General features: G+C 30.0%; 1 protein-coding gene across 2 annotated transcripts; it reads left to right on the top strand.

Moving 5' to 3' along the window:
- Positions 1-657: 657 nt before the first annotated feature.
- On the top strand, positions 658-17,087 carry LOC142334283 (uncharacterized). 2 transcript variants are annotated; one of them, XM_075382201.1, is made up of 3 exons: positions 658-869; positions 3,928-4,235; positions 16,603-17,087. In XM_075382201.1, the coding sequence occupies exons 1-3, from the start codon at positions 752-754 to the stop codon at positions 16,852-16,854; spliced, it is 678 nt and encodes a 225-aa protein (XP_075238316.1). In that variant the 5' UTR covers positions 658-751; the 3' UTR covers positions 16,855-17,087. The 2 variants fall into 2 exon arrangements, with proteins under 2 accessions (XP_075238316.1, XP_075238314.1); XM_075382199.1 differs by having other exon boundaries at positions 658-875.
- The last annotated feature ends 4,203 nt before the right edge of the window (positions 17,088-21,290 follow it).

Here is a 21,290-nt window from a genome sequence, read left to right as displayed (position 1 = left end):
AGAGCTGAAATGGAATATGATATTAAAAAAAAAAAAACAACACTGGTTGAACAGTAATATGTGATATTAAACCCATCAAAAAAATACATCAGTATGAAAGTGTTCGCGAATCCCTCTGTACTACCTTCCAAAAAAATTATCGCTTCCCCAAAAAAAACACGTATCAAAATGTAACAAAAAACATATCAAAAAAGAAAGCGGTGAATTTCATTCCCATTTTTAGGTATGTGGTATGTTAACAACGTCTTAAGAAAGTAATTAACATGCTAGATGCTTACGATAGAAAAACACAAAAAAAAAACACGCAGCTTTTCTCGAATAAAGTAGTTTCTTGTTCATTTATAAGCAAGAGAAAAATTTCTTTAAAATTCTAAGATTCACTCGAATTATATATATAATTTTTTAATTTTTGCAAACATAAAAATTTTTAAACGTCACTATAAATGAATAAAAGAAAAGAAACAAATTTGTATTTTAATTTAAATCATACTTTAGTTAAAACAAAACATTTTTTTTTTAGCCACATTATACTGTCCAATCATTTATAGTGTTAGACATTAATTCTCTATTTTTATTTAAAAAAATATATATACTTGAGTTTGTACGTTGGTATGGTAAATAAGATGGGAATATTTAGTCTATTTGAACTTGGCAACACTGAAAAATACCGTTGCCAGTTGTTTTCCATGTATGATGTCGGTTTGTTAAGTTTTCCCATTCATTATCATAAAAAAAAAATTATTTGCCAGAAATGTCCAGTGATGCTGCAGCTGCACGTCGTGAAGCAAGAAGACGGAGAATTTTAGAAAATTCTGATAAAAGATTAACTAAAATTATTAGCTGTGATAATTCCCGTGGAGACGACTTAGGTAAAAGTAGGTTATGTTATGTTACAGTTTTTCACGACTTTGTTGATGTTGCTTGTCTTCTGTTTTTTCTGAATTAATATTAAGTCTAGTTAAGTAGTCTAGCCTGTTTATTTGCGTCATTCTGTTTTCTAGTGTTTCCCGATGATTTAAAACATTACAACTTACATCAGAAAACTATTTTAATGTAACAATAACTGGAAACTATTATTTTATGAAAGTAATTTTTTTTAAAGCATACTGTTTTTATGGATGATTCATGTTACTACATTCTGCACGTGTCTTAATAGGTTTATTTGCTGTGGAATTTAAGTAGAATGTAAATACCAGAAAATAAAGTATGAAATTACCAGTTAAATATCCGTAATTTATTAAATTTTTACTGGAGAAGTCGAAAGAACTTGTCGGACTTGGATATGCACAAATGTTTTATAATAAGGTTTGAATGTATTTGGGATATAAGGAAAATGTAAAATGATTTACTTAGGGATTGGCCCTGAGCTTGTGTTGTCAAGATAAAAATAATTTTTAATAACATAAAGATGGACAATACCATCTGTTAATTCTTCAGTATTTGAAAATAAGATTTGGTTTTATTTTAAGTAACTTATCTATTGGTTAATGAGGAAAGTATTAAAATCTTTATTATAGACTAGCTGTACATAAAGCTATTTAACATTAATACAAATATACAGTTATCATACCTGTACTAGTAGCTATGTAACATCTGAATATTTTACCACAACATACTATGACACTGGATTAATTGTTAACTGTATAAAATCATATATAATCATAAACTTTATGCTTTTAGCAATTAAAATATTAAAAGAAAACTAGTAGAAGAGCTGAAATGGATAAAAAAAAATAGATATTGCCTACTATGCAACATCTATATATGCATTCATCTTATAGAGATGATGTATAAATATAAACATATAATGTCTAAGTAAATTCATTTTTACACATGTTCTGAAATGTAATGAATGCTTTTTTTTATACAGATAGTTGAAATTTTCTCTTGTTGCTTTTGTGGAGCAGTAACCTTAAAGTTATTTAACAATAATTCTAAAGCACTCTCGTCACTATTTCATATAGTGAAGAAAGTGCTGAGTTTTTCTTTTATATTTTTTAAAATGTGTTGACATATTCTTTTATTGACTATATCACTTTTTCTGTATTTCTGCCATATACTTTTATATGAATATTTTTGTAGTTAGTAAATATTTAGGTTTCTATAATATCACATGATTAATTTGAAGCTTTTGGTAATGGATATTATCCACCTTGGTTATGTGTGTTCTTGTTTCTAAATTAACTTTCTAGCATATATTAGGAAGGATGTAGGTGCCTCATATATATGTGGAAATTGGCATGTTTTGAAATACTGTACATTTGTGCTCTTAGTGAGAACATAGACAATTAATTTCTTAAGCTCAGTAACTGCAGTCTGCTAAGAAAATTTTGATCTGCTCACCAGAATTTTATTATTTCACTGGATCTTAATGTAATAGATATACTGTTATATTTTCTGTTATCTAGGGCTGAATTTTCAAACATTGCAATATGATGATTACACATTCACGTGCGCGCGTGTACATAGGTATGCTCGTAAGTACCCAGTTCTCAAACATGATTGATTATTTTTTTTTATGAATGGATAGAGTTATTCTCCTTCTGAACCCTTTATTACTAGCAGCACTCTTTCTTCTGTAACTTTTTGTAATACGTATAGTAACATTTTTTTCTCTCACCTTGTACATGTTATACGTAGAACCAATTGTACTGTTTTGATCTGCAGGACACATTCTTTCTATTTAGTCTCTGTCAAGGTACAAATTTTTGCACCATCTTACTTGTTGAACTTTTCTTCTCACAACTCATCATTACATAAAGAATTTAGACACATGATTATTCATTCATAATTCTCATAGCTTCTTTGTTATAATACGTAAAATTGATTCTTTTAAAATGAATTGTATATTACTTTTTTTTCTATTCTTGGCTCACTTTATCTTTGCTGAGTTTGAAATAATTCATTTCACAATGGTAGAATGTCAAGAAGTGTGTCACCGTTCATTTTTCTGTTAAGTTATTTAATTTCATTGCAGAAATTTATCTTTAAAAAACATAAAAATAAATACTTTTTTTGTTACTTTTATGAGCTGCTTGTTAACATAATTTTTTTTATTTTCTTGTCCCTTAAATTTTTTTAAATCAACATTTTTTTTAATGGCTAGCTGTTTTAAAGAAATGGTTTATTTTTAAAAATTAAAAACTGAAATGTTCATTTTGATGAGCTGTGTAAGAAAATGTATAATTACGCAAATTGTAAAAGGGAATAAAATTTTATTTGTAAAAATTACTTTTAAAATTACTGCTACATTTCACACCAGACTGAGCAGTACATAATAATTATATGTTAATTTCTGTTCTCAAATAAATTATTGTACAGGTATACATTGTTTATCCTTTTTGTTATTTCTCTAAGATTTATGATTACTTTTTGTTTTACATATTTACTTACTGATTAATAAAAAATACAACGTAATTCAATAAAACTAATATTTAAGGAGTTACTAACGATTAAAACAATTAAAATGGATGTAATTTTGGACTTATTTATCAAACTTCAAACTTATTTATCTAAAAATTGCTGGGTGTGATGTACACTAAATTTCATTAGAATATACTAGTCCATTTTTAAGATAAAAATTTTTATTGATAAAAATACAAAATGGTGGACTGAGAGAAAATGATGCAAGATAGGGCATTTGTCTATGTGAAGTTCCTTGTTATTCTGAAGAAATCTCAGAAATGAAAGGACCAAGTATCTTAAAGAAAGAAGGAAGAGGATCCATTGTCAAACTTGGAACGACAAAGCACCTGGACCTGATCATGTTACTGCTGAGATACTTAAAGCCTCTGGAACGCTATGTGTTTGTATTATGCAAGAGATATGGAACAAAATATCGAAAAGGTGTAAGTTATTGTAGCGTTTATTATAATTATTAATTGATTAAACAGGTTGTCTAATAGATTCATTTTTAATTTTTTCCAGTATCTTCTTTGAGTTCTGTTAGTAATGAGCAGATTCAGTGTAATGGGACTGTCAGTTCTGCCATTGATGAAGAATTGCAACCACAAGGGTCTTTTTTTCCACATGAAGAGGTTAATGTTAGTGAATCAGTTCTACCTAATAAATGTGAAGAATCTGTGAGCCAATTGTTATTTGAGGAAACATTAGTTGATGCTGATGTTGAGGATAAAACAACAGTAATATTTTGGATTGACTGCTTATTTATAATTTTTCTCAGTATAACAGTTCGACTTATGTATCAGTTTAATATGAGTTCAATGTTTGCAGAGGCAAGTACTTTTATTTTCCTGTAATTATTAAGACTTTTAAGTAATTGTAATTTTTCCCCCAAATGGCATAATTATTGAAATAAGGCTAATAAAGTATTCTTACTTTTTAATTATTCTTTAAAATAAAGTTATTGGTATATATGTATAGAGAAAGTTAGTTAAAGAGATTAAATATTTTTTTATTTCTTAATTTATTGAATATAAAAGATGAAATCAATTGTCTTCATGGCATGTAGTGTGTTTTGAAATTGAATGGGTATTTCAAGAAAAAAAGTATTTTTTTACTTAGAATGCAACCACTCTTGCATCACCTCTTTGTTTTTCTTGAAACACTTGCTCCCATTGTCTCTGAGCAGTCCAAATACATTAGAATACTAGGGCTGAGGTTTGTCAAAAATAGTGAATGTAGAATAAACTTGGTTAGATACATGAAAAACAGATGATTGCTACAGTTGAATGGATGGTATGGGGTTGAATGTTGACCAGTTGCAGTCAGACACTTTTTGATTCTTAAGGAAATCTATATACATTAAACTGAGGAATGTCTCCTTTTGATATGTAATGCTTCAAAATTACCTCTTTGTCCATTCCAAAAGAGTATAAGCAAAACTCTTCCTGCCTGTGGTGTGGAGATTTTTTTCACTTTTTGTGAAAATGTATTCCTTATTTATTTTCTTGGTTTCCTGTTGGTGACAGATAGATACAGAATTCATCTCCATTGACAGTTCTTCCTAGGAAGTCATCAACTTTTTACTTCAAAGCATCTCAAGAATTTTTTGCAGGGTATTAAGCCATCATTCAGTCAATCTGCAGTCAGCTGATGTGATACTCAACTTGCAGACTATTGAATTGTGGAATATCATGTACAGTAAGTTCAAGGATGGTCTGTTATTAACAGCCTCTAGGAACTTTCAAATCATTCGTATATTTACTATAGTAAATGAAATGTATCTCCATTCTGAATGAACCTTTGTCAGTGACTTCACACTTTTATTAATCAAAAAATGAATGACAGAATGCTACTCATTTTTGGTATGTTTGGAAATGAACCCGCCATCTTCACTATACTGCTGCGCCTCAGTTTGTGTTCTGTTATTGTCATGTCATCTGTACACCACTCTTCGACCATGTTTGTTACTTTTATCAACTTACAGGCCTATGACGTGGTGTTTTGAATTTTTATTTTACTTTTAAGGCTCCTTCAAATATCTATAAAATGACTTCAGGTTTCTATGTTTATTGTAGCATTATTCCTTAATTTTTAATTAAACTTTCAGGTTTATTTTGCCTGATTTAAACAGATTGTTGAGCATTTCTAAGAGGTGGTAAGGGATGCATTCCTTTTTTATTGAAACATTATTTTAGTTGTTTTATAATTTATGTGTCATTAGTTAAAAGTAATAACCAGTTTTAATCATAAAATTTTGAATAATATCTTCCTTAAACATATTTTATGTTTGGGTTTATTATAAATAAAATTAGTCAATCCAGAATTAATTAATTGCTGACCATTTAAAAATGCTTACTTTGTCAGGATAATTTCTCATATATTTATTGTTGAAAATTGGGTTTATTTTTTCAGTAGTCTTTTCTTTACTTGGTTTTATGCCGTTTTTCAATAAGATGAAAATTGTGTTTAAAAACTGTGTAGATTTTTTTAACAATTGTCATGTCAGTATGAAAAGACCCCCCTTTACAATGATTTGTAGCAACATATTTTTTAGCAGTGATGAAAGAATAACATATTTAAATTTAATAGTTATTCATATAAACAAACAGATAAAATGGCATCTGGAAGCAAAAGTATCTAATTTTTAACATATATATTAGTTAAGTGATTTAGCGAATGCATTTGATCTTAGAGAAAAAGGGATTGGTTTAATTATTGGCAAATACTAAATCTGATTTAGTATGGAGAAATCTGATTTAAATGGAATCCAATTCCTTTTTTCCAATTTAAATTTATTCATAACTGTAATTTTTATTGTGTAAATGAAAATATAATGATAATACTCCTTAGGGGATTTATTATGAGAAGAAAAACAATTGTTAAAACACTTTATACCATTAAATGCCATCAGAGAATGTATGTCCTTGGTTAAAAAAAAATTGTTTTGTCTTAAGAGCTAAAGATGATGGACATGCAAAGGAGTTGTCTTTTTGGGATTATGTGATTTGCAGTATTGGGATTATTAGGATGTAGTTTGTACGGGCTTGGTGTTTGCTAAATAATATCTTTGATATGCTTTATTTTTCAATTGGCACGTACCTATTTGTTACTTGTTGAGTTGAGAGTAGAATGTGATATCTCTTTTTGTGAAAATTAAAAACTTCAATATTCTCCCCAATCATAGTTATCCTTTCTTTTTTATTTATTTTATAGGTGTGTGTTTATAGCTTAAAAATAAAAGAAAAATTAAATTAAAAATTAATTTCAAATAATTAAAGTAGATATAAAGTAAATAAATTTAAATAAAATGCTTTGTTTCTAGTCTTAAAACGTTTAATAAGTGAAATAAAAAATTATAAATTTATATATATATTTAATGTTTCATTTTAATCCCTTCAGGTAATTATCTCGTAAACTGCACTCAATACAAAAAAATATGATGTGGACATCACATGACTTCCTTGTATGCCTATTAAATTACATATATATATTTTTTTAAATGAAAAGTACATAAAATTGTATTTCATTAATAACTTCTGATATTTTTTCATATTTTTTTTTTGTTATTGAATTATTATTTGTTGTAAAATTTATTTTACAATCAGGGATTAATAATTATTAATAAATATATTTAAATTAAGAAAAAAAGTTAAAAAAAAGGAGATGAAGATGGATTCGAACTGTTGCCCCTTGTAAAATCCAAATATTTCATTAATTAAAATTTTATTTGGCTGTAACTCTCGAACCAATGAATATAAGTACCACTTATGATATATCGTTGAAAAACACTCAATGAAGGCCTATTGCTGCAGTTAAGAAATTACTGGACACTTTTAGTCCAGTTGATTGTAATCAAAATCGAAGGTGCACAGCTAGATGTTACAACAGCCCTAAATCCAAAATTTCTACATCCTATGGCTAATCATTTATAAGTTATGTGAGATACATACATACTTGCAGATGTCATGCCGAAACTAGTCAAAATGGATATTTCCATTGAAATCTGAAAACTGACATTTTTTGTGATCACAATACCCCCTTTACTTCATACAAAAAAGTAAAAATGACTTTAACAAAAGTTACTCGGACTGGAGGAGGACACTTCATCATGAACTTGACCTGGACTGTTATTTCATGGTTAACCTGACATTTTTCAAATGGAATGACTTGTTATGACACCACCAATGAAAAGAGCAAACATTTAACATTGGTACATGTGGTCAGACATATAACCTTGGAACCTTTTTGAAGGTTATATGATGGATGCTATTTGTCTCACAAACTATGGGAAAGAGTATAAAAATTACTTCACAGAAATTGTGTGGATAGGATGGGGATGTGTAGCAGTGACCTTGAGGTCTCCCTTGGAGGCGGTACCAAAGTATCTCAAAAAATACTGAAGATTGATTTTGTAAAGGACATCCTCTATACTGCTGTTAACACCTTGAGATTTACTCCCACCGTTATTAAAAATATTAAGTAAATTCTCAAATCTTTTGTTCCAAAATAAAAGTGTTCGATATCACTTGTGATAAAAAAATAAATCTTTGCAAGAATTGGTGTTTACTTTTAAATCAGAAATTGAGAAAAGCACCTAATCTAATACATCTTATGTACAGATCAACTAACCATCAGAGTTAGTATTATATGGGTGCTGGATTCTTTTCTTAGATATTTACAATCACTAGTTTCTAAGTTGTGAGAAGAGGATTGCTATCTGGTACTGTCTTTGAAATTCAGCAAATTGTGTTAATTGGATACTGTATGTGATTAACTCGTAAACCATGAACTTCAAGAAGCTGGAAAAAATTGAACGTAATCATGTAACATCATACTAAATTCAAATATATCATTGTAACATTTTTCACTCTTTCTGTTGATGCTGTAGAAAAAAGCAATTAATTGCATTTGAAAAACCTTAATGACCTTTGAAAGACCTCCAAAGGCGACTAGTGACCTCAAGGTCACTATCGGATGTTCCCCTTCTACACAGATAACTTCTGTAAAGTCATTTTTATGCTCTTTTTTCCCCATAATTTGCAACATAAATGGCCTGGGGGGGGGGGGGGGGAGCAGCACTTGTGCATGTTTTAAAGTGAACTGCGGCGCCCTGTGATATGTACCAGCATTTCAATTTAATTATTTATTCTTTTATTGACAAAAATGCATTATTTCAAATAAAGGAATACATTACTTCAGATAAACACAAAGAAAGAATTAACATAATATAATTAACTAGCATCCCTGTCGCGGCTTCAGTCATGCTGTATAGTTGCATTTTCCATTGCATTTTTATTTTTTATTTTATGTTTTTTAGTCAAGTAACTGGAGGCAGGTTAGCAGTGGCTGTGATTGAGTTGTCGTGCCATACACTGTCACTCTTGTTAAAGAATCAAAATTAAAAAAAAAAACTCGAAAATCGTTTTTAGTTATTTATCTGAAGAGTATTTGCAAGCCCAAATGTATATAGTATCTGGTTTAGTATAGTCAAAAGTGGGACAATTTTGCAATCATTGTTTAAAATCTTTTTACTTTTCAATTGATTTTTAGATATTCACATGACAATTACCCACGCCAAAAATCAAGTTGATGTCTTTATTTGTTACTTAGAAATAAAAAAAAGCTGGGTTTTAAAAAATTTCAAAAATCCATTTTAACCCTTAATCCCTTAATCTCTGAATTTCAGAAAATCTAGAAATTGGTTATTAGATTTTCACATGAAGATTACACACAACAAAAATCAAGTTAGTGATTACACACATCAAAATCTTCATTTCTTACTGAAAAATTAAAAAAAATCTAAAATCCATTTTAACCCTTAAACTCAAAATTTAAAAAATCTAGAAATTGGTTTTTAGATATTCGTATGAAGATTACAATCAACAATCAAGTGATATTTTGATATTTGTTACCACGAAATTAAAAAAAATAGTAAATTTCACTGTTACTCCATTTGAACTCTTTAAACTTGGAATTTCAATAACTCCTTTCTTAGTATTCCCTTATATTACACAAGAATGTGTATACAAATTTTCATCAATTTATTTTCGGAATTTTTTGCCGGGTTTTGATTATGAATTACTCATGATATGTTGTTTTATATATATATAAATATATACATACATAAACTGCAGTTCATGAAAAATTAAAAATTGTTAACATTTGTTGTTTTTGTTAGGACTGTTAATTTTAAAAAGCACTTTCAAGAGCAAGAAATGTTGAAATTTGCTCTTAAATTATTAAAAATGTAGATCTCTCTTATAACTCAACACCTAGTAGCATAATAGGGATGTCTAATTGAGTACGTTTTTCAGAATATTTTTATGAGTAAAGTCGATTTTAGAATTTTAGATAAAGTTAGAGAAATTCTTACTTATTAATGCTTTAACAAAGGAAGAGATTATGTAGTTGCATATGAGAAATTCTTTATATATATTATTGTACAAGTAAGTGACAGGTGTGTATAGTTTATTTACTATTTTTTTAATATACAATTGTATGTAAAAAAAGTGCCTGAAGTTGAAAATTTAATATTAATATTAGTATTAAAAAAGCTCTTACTTCATTGTCCATCAATCTTTGTATTTTTCAACATTCTTCTGTTACACCATATTCAAAAAAATCTCTTAATTGCTGTTTCTGGCTTTCTTAGAGTCTTCATTACCGTGGACTTACATATACTTGTTATAAACTGAATTAATGACTATGTGAATTGAATTAATGTATGTATGAGGCATGGTTCAAAAGTAAGAGCCGATTGGAAACAAAATGAGAACAGTTGAAAAAATGAAGAATTTATTAATGGTTTCAAATTACTTATATGTTTACGTTATTTTTCTGTATAATTACTATTTTGTTCCAAACACTTTTGATATCATGAAACAAACTTCTTCAATCCCACTGCATCAAATTCCACCACCTGGAATTGTCACCACTTTTACACTGAGATTTTCAGCTCGTCACTGGGCCCGAGATTAGGACTGTTAGGAGATGATCAAAATCACCCATCCAAATTTTTGAATTGTTTTTGTTGTGCATGCAAGTGTGTGAACGTCTGTTTTGAAGAAAAGCAATTCATGATCTCAGCATTTCCCATTATCGGTTTTGAATGGCAGGATGCAGTTTATAAGTATTTCACAATAGACTTGTGATATGATGGATGTTCTAGGTTCCATAAAATCAAAAGCACATCCTTTTGGTTCCAAAATTCAGTTGCCATGATTTTTCTTTGAGGCTGGGGTTGTTTGATTTATGTTTGGATGAACTGGAACAATGTTACTGCATGGATTGTTGTTTCATCTTAGCATCGTTATATTAAATCCACATTTTGACACCAGTGACAATTTAGGAGAAATATTCTTTTCCCTTATGGTTGAAGTTGTCAAGAAAAGTATGAACAGATGTTATTCTGTAACCTTTATGAACACTTGTCAACATTTTTGATACCCATCATGTACACAGTTTATAGTACAACTTACAATTGTTATTTACAGTGTTACAATTTATAACAATGTTGTCTTTGAAACTTGTGGAAATTCTGGAGTAAGATTGCTAATCATAAAGTGACGATTTTCAGTCACTCTTGCATTCACGGGTTCAATGAGATTGTCAGTCTGGACACAAGACCTTGCCACTTCTCTCTTCATCATGAACATTTGAACCGGCCTTCCTTAAATTCATGACACCATTGTTGCTTCACTTTTCCTTAACTCATCGTAGTAAGCCTACATGTTTCACACAATTGGTGGTGAATTTCACTAGCATTATGTTCTATTGAGTTTAGAAATCTAATCGCTGATAAAACTTCTCAACTGATGGGATTTGTTATTACTGTACTCATTTTAACTCATGTCTTGCTAAGGCAAATAACAATGAACTGGCAGCAATGTGGTGATTCGTGCCCAACAAACTACTTAAACTTCTGCGCATGTGTGAACCATACAGTGTTGCTGGTTGCTAACTATAACTCATCGACACATACTTTTGACCCGTGCCTTGTATATAAAATACTTAAGACAGTGTCTTATCTTCACCATCACTGGAAATTGGAAATGACTAGTTGTAATGAAAATATAAATTATAAATTATTTTGGTACTGGAAATAAATTATTTACAAACACCCCCAACCTAACTGAGACCATCAAATTCTTATTAATGAGACTACTAAATATTACATTTCAGATTTTAAAGTATTCCTTTGGAACTAAAATATTATTTGGATTAAACATATAAAGATGAAGAGCTGTAAATGTTTGACATTTTTTATCTACTTTGTACAATAGAGTAGCTGTAGTATTTACACTGAGTCGATTAAATATTATTGGGGTATTTGAAAATAAAGATAGAAATTAGGGATATTAGATCAATTTAAAAATGAAATCATTAAGCTTGGTTGGGAGTTGGGAATTTGTATTATATTTGAGGGTAAGGAGTTATTAGTAAAAATAAATAGGAAAAAGTGATTCGGGAAACACATATCAATTACTATTTCTAGCTTTTAACAAAAAGCTAGAAATAGTAATAGAGTGCTACAGCACCTCTGTGCTGTAGTTTTTAACAAATTAAAACTGTGACAATAGATGAAATGTAGTATAAACATTGGTGTTTGAGGATTACAAGTTTAATAAACAATAGATGTTTAAGATGTAAATAAAGTATTTAGTATTTGTATTCAATAACTTTATCTGCTGAATAAGCTTATTGTACAGATGCAACTGTTTATATCTGTACTGAAACTGTTACATGGTAGTGTGTAATTCAGTGCTATTGACATTGACATAAATCATATTTATTGTTTTTATAGGACATATTATAAATACAATGTAACTAACTGCAGCTGCTTGATTTCTTTTCTACTGATAGATAAACTTGTTCAGTGTTACAAGCTTTACTTTGTGTTATATTCTCATCTTGTTAATTTATAATAGATTTTTTTTTTGTTAACTGATTTAAATTAAAAAAAATTGTTGAAAGATTCCCTTTGTTATTAGTATAAAATTAGAATTACAGAAATTCTTGCACAAATTTTTAGTGTAGAATGTATCATTTTGTGGTAATAAAACTCTGAATAGTTAGTTATATTTTATAACTCTATAACTCTAGGTTAGTCGTTCTCAAAGTGTGTTTTCCTGATATTTCAAACTAAAATTAAATATCTACAATACTAGTACAAAAAATTAAAGGGACACCTATATTTTATGATAAAAATGATTGTATTCAAACTAGTTTAACTTTGCAACCAAGAGGCTTAGAGATGAATAAAAAAAATATTTAAGCTTGAATATTCTACTTTTTGACAGTATACTTCAGATTTAAATCATCAAATTGAAAAAATAAATCTGAGAAATTGCTCTCATTTAAAATGTAAATTTCAACTCAGAAGTAGAATATTCCAAATTTAAAAACAATTGCAATTGCTGATTTTAAGAGCACATCTTAAAAACAGCAATTGCAGCTATTATTTTTAACAGATAATAAGTTTAAAAATTTTGGGGGCGCTAGAAAATTTTTGTTCCTTAATGTGAGCAGTGGCAAAAAAGTTTGAGAATCAATGCTGTAGATATACGTTTAACTGTTATATGATTATCTGCCCTTCTTTGTGTGAGAATTCATTGGTTTATTATCTCCTACCCATAATACATCTGTTTTCTTAACTTTCATTTTCTTTCATAATATGTTCTAATTTATCTATTGAATATCCTTTGTTACATCTTGTAAAGCAACTCATCAACAATCCTCGTACAGTTTATTTTCCATTCTCCTACGTTACCCCTTCATCCTCTTCTAAGAATCTTTGGCATACACTTCTAGGATTAAATTGCTTAGTTTGTGCGTAATTTATTTTTAAGGCTGGTCACTTCCTGAGTATCTTTACATTTTACTTTAAATAAAGTATAAAAAGAAATGGAATAAAAATTTACTTTTAATTGTAATTTATGTAGGAGTTTGTCGATCCATGTTCTGATTAATAAAACGCTGAAAAAATTACACTATTTCATTAAAAACTGAAAATAAAACAAAATGTACATTATCAGACAAAAATTCTTGTAAAAACCAAACAAATTTTATTTATTTTGAGGGTACAAACTTCATTTTTCAGACTGTAAAATGTGCTATATGTCTAACAGGACACAGTTTTTAACAGTGATACATGTACAAGGAATGCATTTAGTACTTCATTCCATCACTGAATTTATTTTGGTAAACTGTCTCGCTGAAATGAGTGCAGACAATAACGTGAAAATGTTACATAAAATAAATAGCAAACAAATCAGACTTAGTACACTTGAGTGGCTCAGAATATATAGAAACTCATAAAAATACATTAAAACAATATTCTAAAGAAGCACTATTTAAATCGCACACATTCTTCATTTACATCATAAACTATAAACATATGAAATCAGATTGACACCAGCATTATCTAACAGCAATACAACACTCAGTACTCTCAGAGACAGTCTCTTAAAAGGTTAATTTAGAATCAGAGGAAAAGATACCTCAGATTCAGGTAGATGAACTTTTTTTTGTACATTTTACCCATAAAATAGTATAAATGTTTTTAAAGTGTGGTACATCATGGATATCAAAATTCAAGTTTTTTATGCCCATTTTTAATTTTCATTTCTCTTTTTGAATCTTCTCTCTTAATGTGCTTGCATAAAGGTTTGTATATCTCATGTGCTTATTCATATCTTCTTTCTATTTCTTGTTTGGCCCTTTCTTACAGCTGATTATTACAACTTCTTGTATTGCTTACTAAATTGAAACAATTTTTACCAAAAGGGAGATCTAAGTGAGAAGCAGCTTTACCTCTTGACATTCAACAAAAAAGACTATACCATGATGTTAAGCTAATTTAATTAAAATTAATTGGGTTAATTTAATTGAAATTAATTGGGTTAATTTAATTGAAATTAATTAAGTTAATTTAATTTTAATTGTTAATGAAAAAATATTGGATGTTGTGGTATTTCTATTCCCTTTCACCAATCCATCATCTGCTATTAAAAGTATGTTATTTTTATTTGTTCTTAATATAACAGTGATGCTGTTTTAAAGCCATATCTAACAATAAGTATAGACTTCTACGAAGCATTTCTTATTCCGTCTCCTAACCTTCAACCTGGTTCAGAAAGCTATACCAGTAGCTAAGCTATCATTAGCAGCAAGCTCTCTGGTTCAGCAGACGTATAGCTCCTACCACCAGCTACATTGAGATTCTGTTCTCTCTTGGTGGGGATGTAGACCATAGAAAGAAAGAACAAATGTTATAAATTTTTTAAATCTTGTGTTACAAGAGAATTATAGGAGACATGTATAATATTGTTAATGGTGTACAAAGTAAAGAGGTTTTAGCAATTATAGAACAATGTTGTTGAAGGATCTTGTAAAGAGGAGTAAATTTTTGGGCCAAACATCCCGGATTAATTAGTTTGATTATAGGAAGGAAGTGTAAAGAGTAAAGCGGTAAGGGAATATAAATATTTTAATACGCAGTAGGTCTGAAAAGTTCCCGAACCAAATTTCTGTAGTCGACTCAAGTAGCGCCATCTCTCGGACAAACAAGGAACTATATAGTACGATATCGGACGAGTGTGTGTAAAAAATTTCATCACGTTTTGTCACACCAGTGTCGAGTTATATTCGGCCGCGTACGTTGTGTTCATGTGACCCTGTGCGAGCTCGCGACATGGATCAGAGAAGCTCGATAAAATTTTGTGTTCGACTTCAAAAATCTTCTGTTGAAACTTATTCTTTGATATAGCAAGCATTCGGTGATAAAGCCGCATCTCTTACAACATACACGTGGTGGAAGGGGTTTAAAGACGTTAGAGAATAGTTGGATGACGACGAACGAGACGGCAGGCCGTCAACAGCTATTCACGACAAAAACGTTGCGCGCGCTCCTGCTCGAACAACCCCCCCCCATCTTATCTTTCGGGCCATAGCAGAAGAGCTAAACATCGGTAAAGACGCGGTGCGTAAAATTCTAACAGAAAAAATGAAGCGCCGAAAGGTGTGCTCTCGTTTCGTTCCACACTTCTTGACCGAAGAACAAAAACAGGTGCGTCTTTCTTGCGCTCAAGACTTCATTGAAACTGCCGATAGCGACCCGAATTTTTTTGCAAACAATTATAACTGGAGATGAAAGCTGGTGCTTCATGCATGATCCGCAAACGAAGCGTTAATACGCTGCTTAGTTGACTCCTGGAGCACAAAGACGGGCGAAAGTCAGGCAGCAAAAATCAAGAGTGAAAACAATGTTGATTGCATTCTTCGACTCAAAGGGCCTGATTCATTATGAATTTGTCCCAACTGGTCAAACTGTGAATTCTAAATTGTATGTGGAAGTAATGAAATGCCTGGTGTGTCGCATTCATTGAATCTGGCCCAAGTACCAGGATCCGAGCAGTTGGACTCTTGCACGACAATGACCCGGCACACATGGCAACAGTTTTAGTACATTACTACACTGCAGATCAAATCACTATCTTATCTTACCTACCCTATTTACCCGAGTTCACCCCAGCAGACCATTTTCTGTTCCTGAAACTCAAGTTGAAGATGAAAGGCTTGCACCGAGCAGTTGAAGGCGATCCCACAAAGTGATTTCTCCAGAGCATTTGACAGGCTCTACTGGCACTGCAGCAATGGTATAATGGGAGAAGGATTTTATGTAGAGGGCTGATGTAAGTAAATTCATTTATCTTTAAATCTATATTTTTATTTAATTTAGTTCCGGAACTTTTCTGAAACTTTTGTATATGAAACAAATTATTTTATTTGCTGGATGTGGAAAGTACAGTATGTTGGGGTTAAAAAATTGATACAGTACAGAAATAATTGTAGATGTGTATAAAACCAATTGTACAAGTAATTAAAAAAAAAGAAGTGTTTTCAGTTGTCAGTAGTTTTGTAATCAAAGGCAACAGTGATGTACCTGGTATACTTTCCAAAGAAAGTGTGGATGTGTGTGGTTCCATGGTTGGTTGTTTTAAGATTTCACTGTACATTGGTTTTAGTTATTCACTAATCAAATTTGTTGTTTGGTAATATTTCTGAAAGTATTGTATCAGTTTATTCATTTCCTTAAGTGACAGTTTCTGAAATTTCTTTCAGTGTATATTGTTTGTTAACTTTTGCCTACTTTTGTGTGTGTTGCTATGCTTTATTATTGTACACTTTTTGTTGCAGTCACTCTTTGTACCGTTTGCTACAATCTCAGTTGCAAAGTTTGCTGCAAATCCATCAAAACATATATCAAAATCAATTCAGTGTTTTGGAATGATCAGAGCTTCATTACTTCTCAGTGGTGTGCCAAAGAAGTGGTTGGATAAAATTTTCCTGGTTGCACAGATGTTTGTTGATATAGGAAATGATTTTGCTTTGTACTTATTCTCATTTACTGTAACTCATATATTTTTAGAATCATTTGTTAATAGATGAATCCTGTAAAGTAAAAGTTGTATTTATATTTTTTATATAATCTTTTACAAGTAAACATAACGTCCATTTTATTGTACAAAATATTCCTTAATGAAATTATATTTAAAACTCATTTCTGGACTGCCTCAATATATTTTATTTTGTGCAGATTGCTTTTCTTGAACTGATTATAAATATCCAGTTTTAATTTTTTTAAATATTTGAATTTAATCAATAAATTTTTACTAAATGTATGCATTCTACCTGAAATAATACCATATTCCTTATTCATCTTTGTTATGGAATCGGAGAGCTGACTTGGTGTGTGATCTTGCATATAAGGAAGCTGCTTTGAGAATATTTGTGCAGTAGAAGTTTGATACTAGAGTCATTCAGGTATAAAGTGGAATTTAACATAACTTTATTGATATTAGATAAAATTACAAATAAATTACCTTATTTTTCTATATAGTTTCCTTCAACAGAGAAATACATTTTCTTGAATGGATAAATGTAAAAAAATAAAATGGTTTTTCCAACAACCAGTTGTACACATAATGCTCCACTGAGACATCGTCTTTGAATCTTTCCCCTCCTAAAGCTTATATGGAAAACACACAGTAACAATCTGGACTGTACGGTAGGTGTTCAAGAAATGTCCAAAAGATTTTAGCGAGTTTGAGCTGCTGTGTGTGGCCGTGCATTGTCATGAAGGAGGACATTGCGAATCAGTTGCCAGTGTCATTTGTTGTGATAACTGGCCCTGATGTCATCCAACAACTGGTAGCATGCCACATTTACCATCCTTTGTTTGTGCAGGAAATCAATCTGCAGCTCACCTGTTGAATCTCAAAACACAGTTGCCAGAACTTTTCTAACTGACGAGCATTTCTTGGCCTTGATCAGTGCCTTCTTTCCACCTTTTTACTATACTCTGTACTTGTTCTCTTGCTTTCCTGGATGTAGTGAGGGACTCATGTTTCATCACAGATCACAGTACGATCCAAAAATGCCTCTCCTTAGAACGATTCACTAGTTGCTGACAGTTGTCTTTCCAGATATTTCTCTGTACCTATAATTCCTTACAGTGGGAGCCATCTCACTGACACTTTGCTTTAGCCAAGTTTCTGTTATCATTGTATGCACATTCCCAACACTTATGCCTACATCTGATGCAATTTCAGCGACAGTTATGTAGTGGTCACCTTACACAAAACACAAACAGCTTGAATGTTATCATTGATGCTGATCCATGGGTAATGTTTGTGAGTTTTGTTCTCCACTGCATCATGGCCACTCCAAAAATTTTGGCCCCATCAAATACTTGAGCTTTTGACTGGGTAGCATCTCTGAATTGTGTCTGGAGTTGAGTCAAAATTTCAGAGAATATGAACACATTGTTGGCAAGAAATTGGGTTATAATTCGTTGCACTATAAATGGTGGTACCTCCTGCTCAGACATTTTGCTACTGATGTGGGAACAAGACCTACGGGCGTGGCCAGCCAGTTTCCCCCATGTATCTTTGCATATTTGGATAAAAGTCTTCCATTACCTACTTATACAAATTTTTTTTTATTGCCGTTTTTGTTAAATTTTCCCTTGAGTGGTATAAAATGCTTGACTCAGTGCAATAATTGCATTAGTACAATTATGTACACCCATTATATACAGACTTAGCATTCATTTTTAGAAAAGCTAACACATTTCTAAATTTTATTTTTGAGATTAAAATTTGTTTAAATGCTTTTGAACATTTTATTTTTTGTAATTTGGCGATAACAAAACAAGGTAAACAAGGTTACTGTAAACAAAACAAGCTTGTGTCTGTACCTTTTTTGTGACTTTTAGAGTCGTATCTCAAAAATTTTAAGTTTTCCAGCTAATAATCGTTGTTTTGTCATTAACTGGTTACTGTGCTGTTAAAAGGTTTACTAAAATTTATGTTTTTAGATTTCATAAAGTGTGTCTAAGCATCACTTTTTCCATGTTTTACCTTAAATTGTTAGAACTGGCTAGTTATCTAGTCATGTAATTATGAAAAAGCTATTACGGAAATAACATTTTTTCTTTTTTAACATTTTTACTTCATTCATTTAGCATTCAATATTTGTTTTGACTTTGAAAAATAAATAAATGATTTTGATATGGTTAAGTAAAAATTGAAACAGAATTAAATGTTCCTCTGGATATAGTTTAGTAAAACCAAGCTTGGTTTACTGGAACCACTAACTTGGCTTATTGATATTATTCATTTATGTTATTTATACTGTTGCCAATTAAAAAGAAAAATTGTTTATTAAAAAAAATAATTCCTTTACTACTTGTGTCGATTTCTATGAGGGAATGAACTAATTATCTACATCAAAACTCTTGCCTTCAATGAAGTGTGTAGTATTTGACTTAATGTTATGAAGAATTATAATATTAAATGTAAGTACAATGATTAGAGTACTAAATTGGTCAAAAGAGCCTAATTAAATGAAAATGAATTGGAAGTAATGTTATAAAAAATGATGCTGTATATAAAAAGTAATTAAATTAGTTCTTAGAGGTAAATAATGTTTTAGAGTAGTTGGAAACCTATTTTTAACAAGTTCAAAAAAGAAGGTTATCAGGTAAATCAGATGTTTTTAAATATATTCTAGCCTTACCAATCAGTTGCATAAATTTTGATGACTAACTTTTTAATTTGTTGGAATTCATCTTCTTGCCCTACAAAAAGTTTCTTCCTGATAATATAATGGAAGATGTTTTAAATAAAAATGTTTGTATGATTACACAGATATGAAATATTTTTTGTGGTTTCTTTTCATTATTTTGTAGCATCTTTTCATTATTTTGTAGCATTTTATTATAATTTTTAAGATCTTTATATTCAGAATATGTTTACATATTCAAGAAAATTCATTAAAAACTTAAAAAAGAAAAAATGGCTCTTATTCAACTTATCATTTAGCTTTTTAGCTTATAGTCGCAAGTAGCTGCTCAAGCCATTTTTTGCATTCCTTTTCTTATTGTTATTAAGCTGCTGATTATTTTTTTTTTCCAAATAGCCTTTTATGAAATAGTTATTTTTTGAAAAAAATAAAAATATTTAATTCTTCTTAAGTACATCTATTTACCTAAATTAAAAAATCTGTATATATATATATATATATATATATATATATATAAGAACATGTCCTGACTGACTGATTGATTCACTGAAGCCCAGCAAAAACTACTGAAGCTACATTGTTGAAAATTTGTATACATGTTCTTACGTTGTAAGTGTACACAAAGAAAGGGTTTCTTGAAATTCCAAGTTGGAAGAGTTAAACTGGATCAACAGTGAAATTTACTGTTTATTTTAATTACTTCGTAACAAATGAAGATATCAACTTGATTTTTGATATGTGTATTCTTCATGTGAATATCTAAAATCCAGGTTTTACATTTTTTGAAAATCGATCGGTAAAAAGATTTTGAAAAATTATTGCAAATTTTCCTTAGTTCTGACTATACTAAACCAGATATTAAGTAGATTTATAATAATGGGAAAGGGTTACAAAAGCAAGTGAAATATGTGGGGTATCAATGATGATGCTGTAACTATTATGTAGCATGCTATACAGTAAAAAATATACCATATACATATTTCATTCAAGTGTAACCCTAAAAATTCTTTATATTAAAGTACAGATAATTTTCAGTCGGTTTAGTAATCAGGTTGAATGCTTTTCACTTCCCAACAATTGGTCCTGGATCTGAAAGTTTTTTACCGTTCATCTCATAATGATTAAGTTTTGCAGCCATAAGTCAGCATTGGTAAAAATTTTATTTATATTTTATTGAAATTAATATATTTAAAATTCATATTACTCCTCTGTACTGTAAATTATATATTAAATTCTATAATATAAAACTACATAATTTTTAAAATGCAGTTTTAATTAAATAGTTCAATCATGACTGAGGATGTAGGATCCCATGAAAGTACTTTCATGATGGAATTAAGGCAAGAAATGTCTTATCTCAATATTCTGTATCAGGTGGTTTATATTATAGAATTTAAAATATAATAATATATATATATATATATATAATAACAGACTTGTCACAGCTTCATTCATGCTATATGGTTACTTGCTTTTCCCTTCACGGTCAAGGGATGTTTAGTTGTTACAGCACACTTCACTCGCCCTTCCCATCTAGCCAGGGGCTTTGCCCCCTAGATCCCGTTGTGTTCATTAAATTCATGTGAGAATAATAATAATAATAATAAAGCATATTCAATATATAAAAAATATCAGTGTATTGTAATTTCTTCACAGCCACAGTTTGGTCAGTACAGATCTTAACTTTGAGTGATTTAAGAATATGGGTTTTAGAACAGACAGCCTCCATATTAAAAATGTTAGTTAAACTGTCTAAAAGTATTTTGTACAAGTAAAAATGTATTTTGCTTGGTTCTTAT

Source organism: Lycorma delicatula, chromosome 1 (genome assembly GCF_047948215.1).
Source record: "Lycorma delicatula isolate Av1 chromosome 1, ASM4794821v1, whole genome shotgun sequence".
NCBI lineage: Eukaryota > Metazoa > Arthropoda > Insecta > Hemiptera > Fulgoridae > Lycorma > Lycorma delicatula.
The sequence above is the reverse complement of the archived record's forward strand: the minus strand, read 5'-3'. Positions and strand labels throughout refer to the sequence as shown.